We start from the raw sequence: 20,237 nt of genomic DNA on the forward strand, positions 1-20,237 counted from the left end.
ACTTCTAGATTTTACTTATTAGCAGATGAGCTACCACTACTGCACAGTCCCAGTATTATCAATGACCTACCCAAATGGACATACGTGTATGTGCTGTATCCCAAGAGACAAGGAAAAGATTTGGCAGAAGGCAAACTTTAGAAGAATAATTTATTCATTTATATGGCTGATGTTTGGCTTGAACCTGAGAAATGTTGCCCAAATACAGTGGGCAATACAAATGCTCCAAACTCAAAATCACTCAAAGCTTTATAGAAACTAATGAACACCGAGAGTTCAGATCAGAAGTTATGAACAGTTTCAAGTCATGTCAGAGGGATAACTCTTCAAACAAAGTTTATTACTCACTTAAAAGAGTCAATATTCATACAGATGTTATTCCACAGCATATTCTTTATTTTCACTTGTTCACAAGTTATTGTAACTTGACACTAGGTACTAAATTTAAGTACATTATAATTTCTGGATATATGCTATGCTAAAACCTGAGAAGTAATAATACCATTGTCTAGAAAATCAGTAATTATGATGAACACTGGATACAATCTAAACTAAAAAGAAAAAAAAAATCAAACATTTTATAAGTGACAACCTAAAATGTGACAGCTTTTGTAATTTAGCTGTAACAGAAACTATATACAAACCAAACACAAACATGCAGTACATGATGCTGGGTTAAAAAAAACCTGAATAATTTGTAAAATTCAATTAAATTGCACAAAAGATACAACCAAGATGTAAATTACTTTACAATGAGCAAACATATACCATCAAAACTATTACTTAATAATGTTCTCAAAAGAAAAAGTTTTGAAATGCCTTTTTGCATATCATGTTAGATTCCTGTTGTTGGTGACACAGGATTTGAAAAAAAGAAGATCAAAATCTCAAACGGGAAGTTAAACTACAAACTTAGTATGCAATTACTGTAATAAACCACAGTAGCTGAACTTGTAAGGAAGTAAGAGCTCCGTATAAACAATCTGTACACATAACTAGGGTAAAGCCGAACAAGTCTTCCGGGCTCGCAGCGCCCCAGGTTGCGATCTAAGCAGAGGAAGCCGCGGCGGTGAAGCGCAGCGCCAGCTCGCTGCGAGTGTCAGGAGTGCTGCTCGCCGCTCTGCTCGCTGCCCGCGGCCGGTGGCGGGGCCGGTGCGGGGCCGGCGCGGGGCGGGGGCGGCGCGGCGGCCGCGGAGTCCTCGGGCGGGCCCGGGCCCTGCAGCTGCGCCAGGCGGTACCCGGCCAGCATCTCCTCCAGCAGGTGGCGGTAGTTGCCCCTATGATTAATCCGCATCTGCCTCAGCGCCTCCACCAACCTCCCCTGCGGTCCGCCTTCCTCGGCCGCGCCGGGCTCCTTCGGTTGAGATTCAACACCCCAAAAAGATCAGTAGTTAAACTAAAAGTTTTTCTAACCACATTAAAAATTAAAAAAAAAAAAAGCAAACCGAAAAACCAATCTTTTTTTCAAACTGAGAAAGTAACTAACTCTCTATTTGAATGTAAAACAGCTTATTAGCAACATAAGACTCACAACAAAGTATTTCATGTTCATCCTTTTAAACAACATAATTTAAGAAATGGTAACTATGAAACCAGATTTTGTGTATCATTTTGAGCCAGTCAAAGTACTTCCTCCCAATTCACTCCATCTTTATTTCAAATGTCTTTGATAAATACAGATACGCCCCCACAACTTTGGTCATTTATCAGTGGAAGATTTTGAAAATTTAAGCTTCTTTAGCCACCAGGTCACTATATTTAATTGTGAATTTCTGTGCAGCCAGTAGCAGCACAGTTCTGTGAAAAACTCAGGGAATAGATAACTCTACTGATAGTAGTTTAGTTGAAGCATCACAACCAAATAAATGCTCAGTGTTTTAGTGAACACTCTCTGATCTCTGCATGCATGACGCTGCCAGGAAAGCAAGCAGCTACCCACGAGCATGGGGAATGCAGGTATTTGAACAACATAAGACACACCTTTGGGCAGATTGTGTATTGCCTGGAAAAATTAGCAGGCAGAGCAGTTATTTAATATCAAACCTAAGAACCTACAATAAAAAATCTTATCATTGAGTGCTGATTAAGGAATGGCACTCTTGTAAGCAAATGACCTGCTTGGTTACAAGCCTTCAGTTGACAAAAATGCTGTGTTTTTTGGTGATAGACTTACAGTGTTTTGACACCGACACTAGGTATTTTCACTTTCACGTGCTAAAGCAGTACTGTTGCTTTAAGGGAACAGTACATGTTAAATTATTAATATCTAGCAACTTATCAATCTAGACAAATCAAACTATCTCTGGAAGCTGGCTGATTTTCAAGACATTAGAAGCACAATCCAGACTGCCTTGTTTTCATGCTGACCTCAATTTTATTGTCATGCAGTCCAAAAGCTTCCTAACTACAAGTACTACTGTCATTCATTTAAAAGCTTAATAGCAGTATTGGGAAAATACCTTGGGATCAGTATGATTCTGCATGCTCTATGTAATGTTGCTGGAATAAAAGCCCCAAGACTGATCAACGCAGTCCAAGTTAAAATGGGGACTATTTTACCACAAAAAGGAGTATTACTGCATATAATGGCATCCCTCTAAGTTTAATTTGTTCAGGAAAAAAAGAGACATACTTTCACAGTGGTTAGCTGGTCTTAGTTTGAGATGTTTTGACTCCCATGTACTAGCGTTTTCACATTCAAATATGAAAATATTCAAGAGAATATTCAAAAATTCAATACTCTCTTGTCTTCAAGAGCACAGAGAGGAGAAGCAAGATAAAGGAAATAGTTTTACTGTATGAAATGGAACTGCTTTAATACCTTCCAAGCACAATGTCAGTGAAAACCCAGGGCACCAAGAAGAGGCTACAGATGTATCCTGTTTCTTGGTTTGACAAAGAAAAAAAACCTGAGTTATGTATATACCTAGCTAATATGAAACAGGGCAACATAGCTGAAGACTTCCAGTTTTTAAAATTCAGGGAACATTTAAATTCTGTATTTCGTCTACTCCAGCAGTTTTGCTCTGATGTTGACATTAGCACACATACACCCTGAAATTTCCACATTTCACAATACCGAGATCTTTAAAAATTCCTTTGGCAGACTGAAGTGAATAATTTTGCTCCATGCAACACCGAAGAGTAAAAGCAATAAGCAATATAATAGCAGCCCTGAGGCTCCTAAGCAATTCAAATGCTGGTAGGAGTTGAATTAGCAATGCTGTTAGCGTTTGATATTCAAACTCACATCCTCAATCCATGGCATCGCACCCTATTTTACAGCAGGCTATTTCGTGCTTCCCTTGTGTCCCTCAGTGCTAACAGACAAGAAACCTCACAGACAGTAGGATAGAAATTGCCTCTTTTATATACTATATGCTATATAGACAGAGATTTCTCTCTAATGATGTGTGGCTAGAACGGGTCCCTGAAAACTATGGTTATTGTGCAAGGTACCATTTGCCTTCCTTCACATTTCAATTCAACCAAAGTGCTACTGACCATAAAATCAAGAATAAATTTGTGCTAGCTATATTCAACATAAGCATTCACAATTTTTACACAAGCTTTGTGCTATTAAATTATGTGTATGAAAAGGGCTGCTACATATTAAAGACTGGATTTACAATGTTGTGAGAATGGTGTAAGAGTTGTGTGCATTTACATTTTTTCATGTGTAGCAGCCCTTAATGGCATATGTTTTGGTTCAGCAAACTGCCAGAGTGTATTATTAGTAAAAACAAGACAGAAATGTGATTGATTTCAAGCAAGATGCTCAAAGGCAGCTTTAAGCAAATGCCACTGAAACTCTTAACACAGCCACTGCAATTTTAACATTCTTTCTTCTGTTTAAGGATATACAATAGTGAAGTAGTCTAATTGGACAGTAGTTTCCTAGTCTTAGGAGCACAAAAAAATTAAAATGGTCAGAGTAAAGTCACAGAGAAAGAGCAGTACTTTAGCACAGGAAGTAGAACAATTGGTTAGTGGTATTGTAACATCACGGTGCTAACAATTATTTAGCTATGAAAACATTCTTTTAAATTCCCTTTAAAGATCTGAAAGCATCAGGCCCTAACAGACAACAGACAGAAGTCTGTCTTTTCACTCATATTTGTAAAGGCACAAGGCACCACATTTATAGCAGAAGTCTCTGCTCAAACAATGGTGAAGTTGTCCACTGAGACCACAGTGCAGGGCTCTCTCCAGCCCTGGATTTATAAAATACTTGTAATCTGCTGAGATTCCTAGCAGAAAAAACTTAGGACTGCTATACCCTCAAGCCAGACTAGTGATCTCTGGATACTGCTGTAAATAAGTATTCTTTTATCTCTCAGATTCTTGCTCTGCATGACATCTCCTTACTTAGGCTCTATGTTAAGGTTTCTCAGAAAACGCATGTGTGAAGACTAAAAGTCTACTACAACTAGTTTGGATAACCAAAACACAAAATCCAAGGGCAAAACTACCTGAAATGTTTACAGTGCTGAGTAAAACAAAGCTAAACTAGAAACAGATAAAACCAAGGTTTTAATTTATATACTAAGAACTAACTTGCAAAGCTATTATGATCCAGTTCCCATGAACTCATGGTAAATATTTGGAAATTGTTTGACACTAAAATGCACAGTCTTTAGAAGGAAGCCATATTCTCAAATGCACAAGTTAATCTGACTGTTTGGGTTGTTGCTTGTGTGGTCTGAGAGGTTTTTTTTAGTCATTTGCATTAATATTTTAGCAACTAACAACAGTACTATTTTGCCATGATAAAAATTGCTCTAGTACTTATATACAACCATAAGATGGAAGATCGCCACAGGCAGAGTTTCCAGTCAGTAACAGAAGTGTTCTGCACAACACCCACTCTCAGCAGACACGGGTGCACTTCTAACCACACACAGGGAAGGATGCTCAGGCGCAAGTCAAGTGCGCCTTTGTGCTCTGCAGACTCAGCATCCATGTCTCTAGCACCTCATTTTTCATATGAACATCTGCTCTTGCCTCATGCCAGTTTAAACAGGAGCATCATTGGCCAGATTTCAATCTCACTTAGCAATGTCATCATTGGGGTATACTGTATGTTTCCTTCCTGCCTAAATGTGAGATGTGTAGCAACATTATCACCGTGCGTAGACATTCTGAAGAGCCTGATGTTGAATAACTGAACAGCCTTACATTCCTTTACATCTCTGGACACTACAGTATCCAGTTCAGAAGGCTACAAGATCACCACACATACACCTGAAACTGAGTAAGACCAGCAAGGTAGTCATGTTTTCATTGCCTCAGATGAGGCACACCAGATTCATCCACTTCAAGGACATTAAGATAACTTGTTGGGAAGATACAAACAGGAATTGTATCCTTCACCAATGGGGAGTTTATCCTCTCAAACTGCTCTGGGCCAGTACCACTCAGAGGAAAAGAACAAAGGTGCTGACTGTCAAATGACATGCTTTCACAAGCTCTAACTAGAATTTAAACCGCTCTATTTAAAACACATATCTGAGATTTGCACTTCTATATCAACATAAGAAAAATTTAGGAAGCAGACTGCAGTCTACTGTTCAAATCTCTTTTTAAAGAAACCAAATTAAAAGCTAAACCAGCTACTCAGGGATTTTAATGGCAAGAAAGGTCAAAGCTGTTAATGGTATATTCTCTTATGAGCAAAATGCATATTTAGGTTAGCTACCTCATTTTATTAAATTAAAATGGATGATGCACAAACATTTCCTGAAAGGAGCCAATAGACAAACAGATGCTGTACTACGTATTAGGACTTTCAGCAAACTTGCACAGCTATTGAGAAGTAAATCTAGACTTAGACCAGGTGCATCATAAATGCAACTATGGCATATAACATTTCTAAATATAACCATTAGACAGACATTCAGGGTTTTTTCTCAAAATATCGATTAATTTGTAAAACCTATGCTGTTTTATTTTTATTTAATTTTTAAAGAAGCCAAATATACCAGAAACATTTCCCCAAAAAGCAGGGGAAGTTCTGGCTAAATATAAAAAGTAGTAGCAGGCTGACAGAGGTGCAGAGTTTCCTGAAGGACTAAAGAAGCTGAAAAGAGGAAAATTTTGTGTATCTTGGTTTGGGGTACTGTTGCACAATTTCTTGAAAGTGAAACGAAAAAAGTAAATCCCATGACTTTCAAACTAGACAAAGGAACAAATCCTAAAAAAATACTAAGTTAAAAGATTTCTTCTCCGTTTGTACACTAACAGAATAGTGGCCCCTTCCACCCACACAAGCCTTCTGACTGAAGATAATAAATCAAATCTAGGCAGTTAAGAGAAGAGGACAGTGGGAAAGACACAGTAACAATTGTGGTGAGACTGCATATTTACTATCTCAAGGTGTGCAATTAATAATTTCAAGGTATTTCAAGTGCAACATCATTCACTGTAATAAGTGCCTAACGGAGGGCCTTGTAGCCACCTCCAAAGAAAAAATATTACAAAGGATTGACTAGAATAGGAATGGTACTTCCACAAAACAGTTCACATAAACTGTACAGGAAATGACAATGTGTACAAGCACTCATGTTTTTTATCAGTTCTTCAGTTTTCCATGTTTTTTAAACAAATTTAACCACAATTGATGAAAAAAACCAGTTATTACTTACACTAATATTAAGAGCTACCTAATAATCAGGTTTAGAGGTACAATAAACCAGATTTCAACATATTATTTAAAATTCAGCTTCGTAGGAAATGGGAAGAAGAATGTAAACCATTTTAGAAACCATAACTGAAGTAATCTAAAATTACTTTTCCTTAAACCAGTAGAGATGGGACATGGAAAGATAGCGTAAATGCTATGAAAATAGTCAACATTAGTTTTGTAGTCTTTTATAGTCAGTGTACTGAGGCCTTCTTACAGAAGACAGCAGGAACTGTATTTGCCCCCTCTTGTACTACATTTCTGGACAGTAGACATAACAGCTAGTTTGGTAATGGATTTGCTGACTACTAATTTTTTACAGTTATAAACCATAGTTTAGAAAAACCCTACACAGTTGCCTCATAGGTTTGACTGAGAAAGTGGCAGTCATTTAGATGTTTAAAAAGTCTTTCAGAATTGGATGTCAGTTTTCTATCTCTTAGAGGATGAAGTTCTATATCAAATCCATCCAAAGCAAGGTAAAAATCAGAGGTGTGTTACAACATGTATCTTGTATTTCTAATATTTTATTCCCAGTGACAAACACTTTTGCTTAATGTATGACAACTTCGATGTTCACATTAATAAAGAGCAATCAAAATGGGAACTTACCCCCTCATTGTCTCTGTGTGGATTCAGCCTAGTATACACATTTTCAATAATATTACGCCTAAAAAGAGAAGTTTTTAAAAAAATTAAGCAAAACAAAAAATTTCAAAGCATTGAGAAAAGTTTGATCAGAGTAGGCATTGTGAAGTGTTTAAGGTATTTTTCTTTCCATCTGCCTTTTAAAAAGATGAAACCCACTCTGTGTCTTTACTCACTTTCAGTAAGAATTTGGGGATCTAGCAACTGGTTAAGATTTGCAAGGACTGAGCAAAGTAAAACCATTTTCTTACCTTACCCTCTCCATGATCCACCTCTTTTTAAAGCTGCATACTCAGATTTTGTCAAAAGTAACATTTAAATCTATAGTTTGCTTGTTATAAAAATTCTTCAAGTTTGCTGGTTTTCTTGCCTTATTTCTGGATGTGGAACTTGAAGACAGTTCAGTTTTCCCCCATCTTTATTACATACGCAGTTAAAACCTGTCTACAAAATTCTGAAGTGTGGTATGCAGAGTATATGACCCCTGAGATGTTTGCTATTGTCTAGTCAGACTGTAGAAATTAAAATACAAAAGCCACTAGCTAGACTTTTTTTGTAGCAGTGCCATTTAAGGCCACACTTTCACAGGCAGTCAAAATAAGCACAAAGAACTTCACAAAAAATAAAATCCATCATATAAACAGACTTCTGATGCCAAAAAGGTAATGTACTCACATCTTCAAAGTTAAAACTGGCAAACATTCAGACAGCTATAATAAATATGATCAAAGTTATTGACAGCTTCAACAAAAAAGAACTGCTATGCAGACTAAGATTCTTAAGTCTGGAAGTGACCAAGATCTCTAAAAATTGTGTCTTACAGAATGAGGGGCACCAACTGTTGATTCTTCTAAAGAACACAAAGGCATCAGATGTCAAAGCAGCAGCAAATGTCTCAAATACACTCAAATGGCTCTCAATGCAACAGAACTTTTTGTCCCGGAATACTGAGGATGCTACAAGTTTGATGAGGCTCATTCTGAACATACTTAAGAAATCTGGAAAGGCTGCATATTTGAGGCAGTATGGGATCCATTGGAATTGATGGGAGATCTTCCTAGAGAAAAGAAACTGAATCTTTTTGCCAATGCTAGAGGAAAGGGTTCTCTCCATTCAGTTCCACAGTTAGTGACAGAGGAATGGCACAATTCTGACTCAAGGTCTGCACTGCATAAAGCAAAGGCACCTCCAATGTAATAGAAAACACCTGGACAATCCAAGCAAGACTGCTACATGGGCTAGCAAAAGACATGAAAATAAGCTCCTTAAGAATTATCCAGTCTTTTAAATTCACTTTTCTTTCTTTCACCAGTGTATTTCTCCATGCTTTTCTTTGATGGGAAAACTCAGGAGAGCAAGATTTTGAGTGGCAAGACACAGGTGCCAGAGCAGCTCAGGGCTTTTGTTTACTTTGTTTACTTCAGCAACAAACCTCCATTCTTGAGGCAGCATTTGAAATCACAAGGGGATTGGAGTCAATCCAGAAAACAGTCTTTGGAGAGTAAGATTTTCTAGGATAAAACAGCACCAGCAGCCAACCCATATATCTCCTGTCTCAAAGAGTGGGCCAGCAGGGGCTTCTACCTAAGTGAGAAGCTTAAAGGAAGAAATTATAAAGTGCCAATATAAATGGAGCTATTAAGGGATTCCTAAGGTTTGCAAACATACTCTAGTCATAGCAACACTGAATTGCAATTCTCCAGCTCAGACATACTAAAAATTAGGAGCAACTTTCACTGGTGCTAAAACCGTGAATTACAGCCACAGACAAGATCTTTTTGCAACCTGTTTGAGCAAGGTCTTGGAGTTCAAACACAAGGACAAAGTGTAACTTCTTTGTGACCTGGTAACATCACAGGATAAGGACCTCAAGAAAAAGAATATTCTCTTGTTAGGACAAAAGTTTTAAGTTACACAGTATATTGATTTGGGTTGTGCAGTAGTATTTTTTCCTAATACTTCCATTAATTTCCTGCAAGTAAAATGAACTTATATATGTCACTGCCTTTGTCCCAAGTTCGGAGGCCAAGAACAAGTTACCTAATACTGTATAACATTCTCTTGAAAGAAACTGCAGGCACACCACTGAAGCTAGGGGACTTTAAAAGTCAAGATGAGAAAGACACCAAAATGCAAATTCTGAACCAAATCCATGAAAAATGCAACTGGGTTCACGACAAAACAGAATTTACATGTCAGGGGTCCAGAATAGTGCAGCAGTACATGATGTAGTTATTAATGAGCAAAACAACAAAACACAGTAGTTGGGAGGAACCAAGAAGAACAGGCACACCAAAACTTCTCTGAATGCCTGGAATGCACTCAAGTGGAGAAAAAGACCCAGAATGTACAGATACTTTCAAGGCCAGAGAGATATAATCATAGCAAACGGTGCTCATTAACAAGTACATGCAATGAAAACAGATGTACACACACACAAATGCACAGAGGGCAGGACTCGGTATTTTGTAAAACACGAATATTCCAGAAACAACATGCTTTATATGCCAGGGAACAATAATCAGTCCTACTGTCTGGGGAATTCCAGATGAACAATTGTTTATGCAACCCTAAATTCTTTTCATTAAAATCCGTAAGTTATAGGTTGCTAGAATTACACCATTGGGCTCTCCCGAAAGCCAATGTAGTTTCTGAAGGTTTATTCCTGTTAAGTTTTAAGACGCATACTCTATTTCAATATTCTCTGTTATTTACCAGTTTCACATTAAACAAATAAAAACAATTTTCTCATCAGAATGTTTGCTGAGCAAATAAGTACTGTTCCAAACTTATAATGGACGTTAAGTGGTTGGGAAAACATGACATCAGGAAAACTGATCTCCTGGCATTTTTTATATTCATTTTGATATGTTTGATAGCTGTCAACAAATGTAGTAAAGCAGTAAAAAGACAAGAATACTTTTTTTTTAAATGGCCACATGGATATAATAAATTAATATGTTATGTACCAGAATATGATTATGTGTTTCCTCTTTACCATTCTGGAATGGGAACAATGACACAAATGTCTATATACTGCAAAAGGTAAAATAAATTCAAAAACAAAAAACTTGATTTGAGTATAGCTATTACAATAAGAAAACTTTAAAACATTAAAGGAAAGAGTGTCAGTGAATATAACAGTTCAAGAAATTCTAGTACTGTACTCACTTGCCAGCTAAACCACCTCCTGGCGGTAAATTAGGGATATTCTCTGCAGTTAAAATACGAATAACATGAGCAAGATCAGGCATTCCTTCTTCACCTGCTTTCTCCATAATTTCTAATTTAAAAACACAAGAAATCCTGAATTAATACCACCCCTTGGCTAAGACACTGAAATATAATATATTATCACTTTTTAACAGATGCATTATGAAAAAGTTACATGTAAACAGGAAAACATTGTTTGCATTTTAGGTTAACAGTTTTTGCATGATAGAACAGAGCTTAAATTCATAGTCTGTCATTCCAGTATGCATCAAGCCTTACTCTCTAAGAGAAATTCAGAAGCAGACTGTGAACTGAATGAAATACCCTGGAGATAGCAGCCTGTTCTCTCTGAAAAAGACAGCAGCTGGGAGTCTGTTTCAGTTAGCTTCCCTTTGCAGTGCAACATGGTACATGCCATAAAGCCAATGCTTCCCAGGATTCTGGCACGCTTCCTTGTGAGAAACACCTTGTATCCTCAAAGGCTGAATCTCCAGTGTGCAAACACTTTGACCACCAAGCAATGAAAAGGATGCATAATGGATAGATAATATTAGCACTCAAGTGGCCAAAACAGAATATGGAACTGATGAGGAATAATGAAAAATACTTATTTTAATAATAATTTAAAATTATATTCCATTTTCAAAGCTGACATACAAATCAAGTCAAGTCCAGTGGTTCTAACGTTTAAGTTCTTCTAGCTTGGAAAAGAACTGCCTGAACTGAAGTAAAACTTCACGTACTCTCTTTCATCAGGGTTGCTGTTAAGATGAATGTATAATATCTGTGTACACACTCACACAGGTGTAATGCTATCAGCTTCCATCATCGGCCTCTACTCATTCAACCATGGCATAAAAAGGTTTGGAGTTGTATGCACAAGTCTTCTACTTTTAAGAGAGAATATTTTTTCTGAAAATCAACTAAATTAAGGAATGGAGTGCTATTTCCTGTAGATACTTTTCTAGATAAAATTCTCTTTAAGAAGAATTAAGAATTAACCCTCTCAAGTATCATCCTAAAAAAACTTCAGTCATTCTGTATCTTGGCTACTATCCAAAGATACGGAACAAATAATTTAATTTTCATACAATTGATTATATTCTGGATGACTGACATGGAGCCTGCAGTTTATGAGTTTCTTAAGTTAGCAGAAAAGCACACCACCTACCTACCTACCTCAAACCCTTCATCCCAATTTTCCTAGTATTTAAACCCTTCTTGATGTCTATCACTTTCCTAAGAAGCAAGTGACATTCAGGCTTCTCTTAGGACTACCAAGATGAACCAAGTGCTTGGCAAAGTACTCACCCACTTTTATGAGGCACATCTGTAACCCCTCAAAGCAATCACTTGTAGAATATTATACTACCTTGTAACAAATAAGGCACTATTACACTTCTAAGTCCCAATTTTAAGCCAGCACCATACAATCTTTGCAAAGAATAAGATACCTACACTACAAGTGATTACAATTAAAGACTGTTTCATGAAACTTGGATGTGTATTATCATCCATCCATCCATTAAGGATAAATCATGGCTAGCAAAGGAAATGACAGCTGAGTAAGTATGCCTGAATCTTAGGATTTTGATCACTTCTTCCACAACACACAAATCAGCCACAACTCCTCTTATAAATTGCATCCTTTTGTTCAGTTCTACTTAGTTAGAAGTAATTGTACTGCTGTAATATAATTTTGCTGAGATATATTTGACAGGAACCATTTCTTAAGAAAATATACTTTTTATAGCAAAAGCACATCTGGTTCTATACACAGGATAAGTAGACAAACAGCAAGAATTAGTAATAAGAAAAACTACAAATGCAAGAAATTTCTAAATATTTATTGCAAGTGTAAGGGCTTCATATCTTCTTAAAAAGGAATGAAAGCAATCACAGTTTAAGATTGGTGTATGTTTCTTGGTACTAGAAACATATACATTTATACTGCATAATAACTTCTCAGGGAGGGCAGAACTGAACCATAAGCATCTTCTCTCCATTTCTAGAAGGTGGCAAACCAAGAATTCTGGATGAAGTAATCATTATCTTTTTATTTTCCTGGTACTAGAGTGAGTAACTTTATCCAGAACTTGTTCCCTCTCTCAACAAAAAAAAGCTTCCTAACAGAAAATCGAGAATAAAGCAAATGAGCATGCATGACCCACTGTCATTACACATCAGTTAGCAGATACACACCATGGATGTGCTTGACAAAGGCCACCAGAGAAAGAAACCAAATGTTCTCAGAAACAAATTTATGGGCATTTACAAAGTTTTCAGCTTAAGCTCTGTGATGTTAAGAATAACCCTACAGTTAGCTTTGCATTGCTAATATAATTCAGACACTTAAAGAATACTTCCTGCTGTTATTATCTATGTATGTTCATGAAAGTCCACGTCAAAGTCTACTACTTCATCGCTGAAACACTTTTCACTAAAAGCCTAATACTTCACTCACAGATAGGCATTTTGAAAATTCAGGTAACATTTAACTTCTATTTTATATAATGAAGATCCCCAATCAGACAGCATTACAAGTCCTCCATGTTCCAGCACCTCCTTTCATGCCCAGCTATCAGATTATGACAAATGAGTTTTATATACAGTATATATTTCACATATGTAAAACACATCATCCAAACAGGATTAACTGAGTATTTACCAGTAAGACTTAAAGCCTACACAGATCATGTGCCCCCACTTATGATTTGTGGGGTTAGTGGTTTTTTGGGGTTTTGTGGAGTTCTGTGGTTTGTCTGTTATTAACTGCAATTCTGATACACCCTTTCAAATAAACTGAAACATATCAAAGAACTAACTGGCTTCTGTACCTAGTTTTCACTTTGTGGGACCAAACTTTGGATCTCTGAAAAACAGAGAGCTGAAAGTATTTGCAAGGGGCAGTAAGAAAAAGTGACCTAGCATAACCTCACTACTGCCAAAAACACCTGTGGAAGCACCCTATCCATGGCAAGGGTACTGGAACTAGATGATCTTTAAGGTTCCTTTCAACCCAAACTAGTCTGTAATTCTGTGATTGTGCTTTGGAGATGGATCAATTAAATGACTCAAATGAGAAGCAGGGCTGTGCTCAGAGTCATAAATGACTCAGGCACAAGCTTAACCTCATTAAGTATTTCAGTATACTCTACAAGTGGCAGCTTTGGAATGCAGTTATTCACATTCCATCAACCTCAAAACCCAGACTAGCAACAGAGCATGGGTATATATTTCTTCCACTGGAAATCTCTGTAAACAATGACTTGCTGAGTTTATTTTTAATCAATCTGTTAAAATAAATAAGTATCTCTAGGTATTAAGACAATAATTCTCTTTTAAGAACTCTGGAAATATCTTGGGCAGCTACTAACTCAACTCATTATACAAATACACAAAATCTCAGCATTGCACTTAGGAATGTACAAAGACGGACTACAAATGTCACATGTGCAAGTATTAAACTGCTTTTCAACTTGTTTTATTTTTTACTTTTTTAAATCTAACAAAAGCATGCCTTAAACACTGCTATTCTCCTTGAGCCACAGCTTAAAATGCCCAAGTATAGTATTGAAAAAAACCCATTGCCTAAAAGGTTGATGGCTTTGTACAGTCAGCTTGAAATTTAAGGTCCACAAGAGAACAGAAACAGAACAGTGTGTATTCACAAAGAACAAACACCAGTGATCAAATGAAAATTGCTTCAGAGAGTCCCAGAGGACTTTATACTAAGTTCTAATGTTGCCTTGACTTATATTAGTCCCTTAGTGAAAGTGGAGGGTATCCAAGAGAACTCATAGTTTACATTTTTGACAACACCTATCTTTGCAGCTTGGTAGTTCCAAGACAACCTTATTTTTTTCAGAATGTTTTTACTACAGGTATAAATATAATTGTTACTGGTTATCAGCCAACTGCATATAACTTGTGAGCTGTTAACTCATTAATACATTTTTTGAAATGTTCTTCTTGTTAATTTGTGTTCAAACACCATTATTTGCTTTTTGAAAGGAATAGTCAGCCTCTAGAAAGGCATTTTAAACAAATCCATATTATCAGTGTCACAACATATCTATCAGGCTTTATGTTTTTGAGTTGCAGACAGTTTAAACCTTTCAGGCACTACTCCTTTATGCACTGTTTTCTACATTAAGTTAAAAGATGACTATAAAACTGATTAAGGCAATTGTCTTAACCAAAAAGAAACTCCACCTTCCAAAATTTTTACCAACTCCAACACTTGAGATGATACTCATGGGGTTTTTTAAAGTCAAAAGTATTCCTGCTCAATACTTAAACCTTTAAATCAGATACTATTTTTAAAAATTCCAACATTTTTCTAAGCAATTTTCCTCATGCTGCTTAGTGGTTTGAAACATTTTGCTAAGGCCTTTATCCTTCCTGAACTAATAATATTCAAGGCACATGTGTAAGGTAAACTGCAGTCCCACAACTATTTTTTTCCTTTTAATTAAGGAGACTGTTTCAAAATTACAACTTCATAGAATGTATGAACACAAAAATTTGTTAAAAATCAGATAGATATTTTTCAAATTCTTCTGAAGTCTGTTTCATTTACTTTCTCCACTCCTTGTCAGATTTTCTCTAATATGCTGTCATTTCTTGCTAAATACTTGCCTTTTAAAGGCCTTGAACTCTGTCCAATTAGCAAAACACAGAATGACACAGGAAACTCAAGCAGGGAAAAAAATTAAGAGCTGAAGCAACAGAAGTTCAAGCTTTGAAGCAATTAGTTTCTCTGAAGCACTTAAGCTAAACAACCATTTTGAGTTATATTTGAAATGACTCCACATCAGTTTGGACTACAAACTCTCAACTATTTTTTGTATATATATTATTTAGTGAAATGTGATAACAGAGCTAAAAATAATCAGTTAAAGACTAGTTAATCCAGACACTCTGATCACAAGTTATTTTACAGCTTTTCTATTAATCTTAACATTCACTTATAAAAGCAATCAAATCCACTGCAGTTCCATATATTTTTCACCTATTTGCTAACAGAGAGCAGCCACCAAGAAGCTGGGAACACTAACCTGTAACCACTGGGCACACCTGACTGCTGCCAGTGAAGGCAACTGCTCCTGGCTCTCTCCCAGAGCCTATTAACAGCTCATGTACTCTACTCTGACACAGAAGATAACAGGTATTTATCTTAACTAGTGTCATCTAGGAAACCTGGGATGTAAGCCAAATTCCAAGAAACAGGCTAGAGTTAGCATTTGAAGTGACCACTAGCACTCTCTAACCTCAACAGAAATTACAAATATACAGCCCAGTTCAATTTAGATCCCATTTAAAGAAGAGGAAAAGACACCACACACAACAGCTGTGTGCTCAGAGATAACTCATACCTGAAGACCATCATGCATATATATTAAAATTTAGGGTGGCTACACCAACTATCTGATTACTGGGACATAGACACAAAAACCAAGTACATTGACACAAAAACCAAGTACAGCTTTTTCTTTCTGTCAAAAACTTGCACAGAAAAAGGGAAGTAGTACAAACAGTACATCACTTCTAATATTTCATAAGCTGGACAATAGCAGGATCACAATTTACCGAGTTGATACAACACTCTGCAAGGTCAGTAGTTGCATTTTCACCTATGAAGACAGCACTAAAAACTTAGAGCTCACATTGAGAAAATGTTTGCGGAATACCAGGATAAACTAAGCACATGGCCTAAAGCATTCTTCCTGACATACAAAAGTTCACAGTTACAACCAGGCCTGAATTTAACCTAACATAAAAGTGGCACAATGTCTTTCATGGCTTTTGTTTTCATGCCCAAGACAGTTATGACACTACTGTGCTCACAATCATAATCAAACTGTGATTTGTTCACTATCTAGTGAACTAAGCAGATTTCTTACCTTCAACCCGTGATTCCAAGTATTTATCCAACTCGGCATCTTTTTTGACTGCCTCCTCTGAGACCTTAGGAGCATTTGAAAAACAAACTAATACAATACTCATGTTATCACGACTCCCCTATGTGACAAAAAAGAAAGAGAAGTTAGTATCTTCAGTCTTATTCTTCATCTTTCTACTCTAATCACATTTGTACTTTCCAAATACAAATACAAAAAAAAAGAAACCTTGAAAAAATCCTGTATTTTCATCCATAAGAACCTCTCAGTGTCCCAACTACACCTCTCATTAGAATTAATTTGACTGATTTTGACTGTATATACTTAGTATTGAAGTCTAAACAATTAATGGACATGTCAACATTTAAAAGTAGTATCAATAAAACAGGTCAGAAATTAGATTGTTGTGTAATGCTACCTTAAGCCAAATTGTAAAACAACTCCTGTTGCAAAATGAAATGCAGAATACTCCCCTATACTATCAGAATAGCTTAGCTCAAGCAACTAATTCTTAGTTGCAGGGTATTCATGTAAGCCATTACATGCATTACAAGTCTGTTTATCAGAATGCACCTGTGTCACACAGCACCTTGAAGCAAGTATAAAATACAAATGTTTCGTATGGCCAAGCTGACCTGACAGACTATCATGTGCTCAGAAGTATCACCCAATGGCTTTTTTAGATACTAATTTTAATGCCAGTTCTTTACTAGCACACTGATACCATTTTCCTGCTCATATTTAATTTTCAAAATTGTAATTCACAGCCAAATTTAAAAACACAATTCTAAGTCTCTTACAAGGGCATCTAGCAGAATCATAATTTGAGATTTGATTTTCAAAAGAGTGGTTTAACTTCACTTTTTTTGGTGCAGAATATTAAGTGTCATAAGTGGCATGTGGTCAGCACTCAGTTTTACTGAAAGAATTTGAGAGTGACCATCCTTTAACAAGGCTTGTTGAGTTCTTGGTCAGAAAAGCAATTTAAACCAATTGAAATGGCATTTAAACCAATCACACACTGTATGGTATATGCTGGAATATAACCCTATTTCTGGAAAAAACACACAACTTACCCTTCAGAGTTACAATTGTAAATTTCAGTATATTCCTCAAAACTGCATGTTTAGTCTGTGGCCTAACAAAGGAACTCTGTTTGTACTAGCAGGAGTTGCGTTTTTCACAGAATGTTGGAAATGAAGTACCTATTTAACATACTTAGACCAACCAGTAGTTGCTCCAAACAAACTAAATTTGAGGAGTGGAAGCAAGCTCGGATGCAAAGGTGGTGTTACTCCATCTGAGCCACAATGAGCTGAGGGCACAGGTGACAGACAAACAACACCTTGAAGAGGAGATGGTGCCAACACTGGTTTTATGCAAAGGGTACGAACACTACCCATCTTCAAAGAACAAAAAAACCCACAAAGTATCTTGCTCAGAATAGATAAGTTTTACAAATTTTGTATTTAGAATCAATGTTTAGAGCTGGTACTATGTGCAAGCATTACTTGGGGGGAAAAAACCAGCCTTTATTTTTGCAATTGCTATCACTTTTCCAAGCATATAGGGTGAGGCTGTATATTCTTCTATACAGTCAAATGGGTACAGAACTTTGAAGAAAAGAAGTCAGAGAAGGGGAACAGTAGGCCAGGAACAGCTGTTAACACTGTATCCATCTAACCAGAAGATAATTTTAGACAGCTGTTTGGAGAAAACACTTACATACCTTATGTAAACAAGTGTCCACTACCCAATTGCACACTGTTTCCAGGTCATCTGATACTTCAAGTCTAGACTTTACATATTCACAGAGCTCTTCATTGCTCATTACATCCCAGATGCCATCACAAGCCAGGATGATAAACTCATCTTCTTCTGCCCTTAAAATTTCACACACCTCAGGCTCTGGAGAAACAAGTTGTTCTGTAGGGCCTTTACCATCAACACATTTGTAGTCATAGTCCCCCAGAGCTCGAGAAACTGCCAATGAGCCATTAACACGCTGAATCATTACACTGCCTCCTGCATTCTGGATTCGCTCTTTCTCCCTTGGGTTGCAAGGTTTGTGATCCTGTGTTGAAAAACAGACTTGTCCATTCCTATAGAGAACAGCACGTGAATCACCGCAGTTGATAAAGTACACATGCTCAGGTGAAATCATAACTCCCACTGCTGTTGAGCCACTTCTGTCCATGCCATTTCTGAGGTCTGCGAAATTGCGCATATACTCATCAATTTTCAAAAAGCCAGTTCTGATCCCACTCTTGACATTTTCCACTGAAGGTTCAAGAGTAGATCCAGGTTTTTCTGTCGCCCTAAAGTCTTCATTGTTAGTGATGTGTTCTAATAAGTGCGTGGAGCAGTAATTTGCAACACGAGATCCCGCGTGACCATCATAGACAGCAAAAAAGGACCAGTCCTCTAAGCCATGGGGAATCCCTACAACAGCTGTGTGAGCATCTTCCATTTCCACTCTCCATCCCTGCATACTGCTGAGGCCGTAACGCAAGCCATTCCCTGCACCATGAGCATTATGTTTTTCAGTTTTTGGTTTATCCAAAAATGCACCCATGTTTATGCAATATTGAATCTGGAAAACAGAGAGAAGAAGTCTTATTTATTAAACCACCACTCCACATGAGCTTTGTTGTCTGCTTCCTGTGTTTCTTCTTTATAAAACAAGTGATAAAGCATGCACGCATGCAAAAGTCAACTACATTGGAGGGGAAAAAAACCAATACATAACATGAATGAAGTGTGAATTTACAAACCTCCGTACACATTTTTAGTATTTTTTTGTTGGGGTGCTGTCTTTTTGAAGGCTACTTCATAAAAATTAAACCATCTCCATGCGAAGGCAGAGTAGTTCACGTACCTTTGCAGCCCTGTTCATTTTGTCATCCTCTGTGGAGACAAATTTATGATGGAAAAACAACAACTGTATCACCCCTACTTTCTTTCTGGATTTACTGTGGCATGAAGAAAATCAATTCATGTTCATAAATCAGAATGGACTGGTCTCGCTAGCTTTGCATGTACCATGCTACTTCTGTATTCTTGTAAGGCATGGCAAAAGTGACCGTAGGGGAACACAGACCATCTGCCAAAGGAACCGAGGCAGTAATTCCCACTTAAATACAAGAAAACCTCTCACAGGAATCTTTTAACAAATTAACAACGTATAACAACATTTCAATATTTACTATAGAATCATAGAATGGTTTGGACTGGAAAAAACTTTAAAGATCATCTTCTTCCAGCCCTTCCTGCCACAGGCAGGGACACCTTCCACTAGAGCAGACTGCACAAAGGTCCTTCCAACCTGGCCTTGAACACTTCCAGGGATGGGGCATCCACAGCTTCTCTGGGCAACATCTTCCAATGTCTCACTTGCACGGTAAAGAATTTCTTTCTTATCTCAAGTCCAAACCTACCCTCTTACAGTTTGAAGCCATTTCCCTCATCCTATCACTACACTTGGCCAACAGTCCCTCTCCAGCCTTCTTGTATGCTATCTTTAGGTACTTAAAGGCCTCAATAAGATCTCCCCAGGCTTCTCCAGGCTGAACAACCTCAACTCTCAGCCATCCCTGAAAGACTTTCATGTGCTTACATGGGATTTTAAGTTCAGAATTTATTCCAATAAACCTAAATTCATAAATTTTATAAATTACAAAATTTATTCAATTACAAGAGATATGAGCTAAGGGAAGTAAATAACTTGCAGAAAGTTAGAAGCTCTTCAGTATTTGGAGACTATCTCCAGAATGCAAGATCACAGGTAAAAT

General features: G+C 37.1%; 1 protein-coding gene across 2 annotated transcripts in view; it reads right to left on the reverse strand.

Annotated features, from left to right (window-relative positions):
* PPM1B (protein phosphatase, Mg2+/Mn2+ dependent 1B) overlaps positions 1-20,237 on the reverse strand; it is a 61,110-nt gene that overhangs the window by 2,311 nt on the left and 38,562 nt on the right. The window contains exons 3-7 of one of the 2 annotated variants that reach the window (XM_038131275.1): positions 18,176-19,039; positions 16,450-16,567; positions 10,502-10,613; positions 7,295-7,352; positions 134-1,354 (exon numbers count right to left, since the gene is read on the reverse strand). In XM_038131275.1, coding sequence (XP_037987203.1) covers positions 1,100-1,354; positions 7,295-7,352; positions 10,502-10,613; positions 16,450-16,567; positions 18,176-19,021 — 1,389 coding nt within the window. In that variant the 5' untranslated portion in view covers positions 19,022-19,039 and the 3' untranslated portion in view covers positions 134-1,099. Of the gene's footprint in view, positions 1-133; positions 1,355-7,294; positions 7,353-10,501; positions 10,614-16,449; positions 16,568-18,175; positions 19,040-20,237 lie in introns of those variants that run through there. The other variant, XM_038131276.1, reaches the window with a different exon arrangement.

The sequence above is a fragment of the Motacilla alba genome, chromosome 3, assembly GCF_015832195.1.
Source record: "Motacilla alba alba isolate MOTALB_02 chromosome 3, Motacilla_alba_V1.0_pri, whole genome shotgun sequence".
Taxonomy (NCBI): Eukaryota; Metazoa; Chordata; class Aves; order Passeriformes; family Motacillidae; genus Motacilla; species Motacilla alba.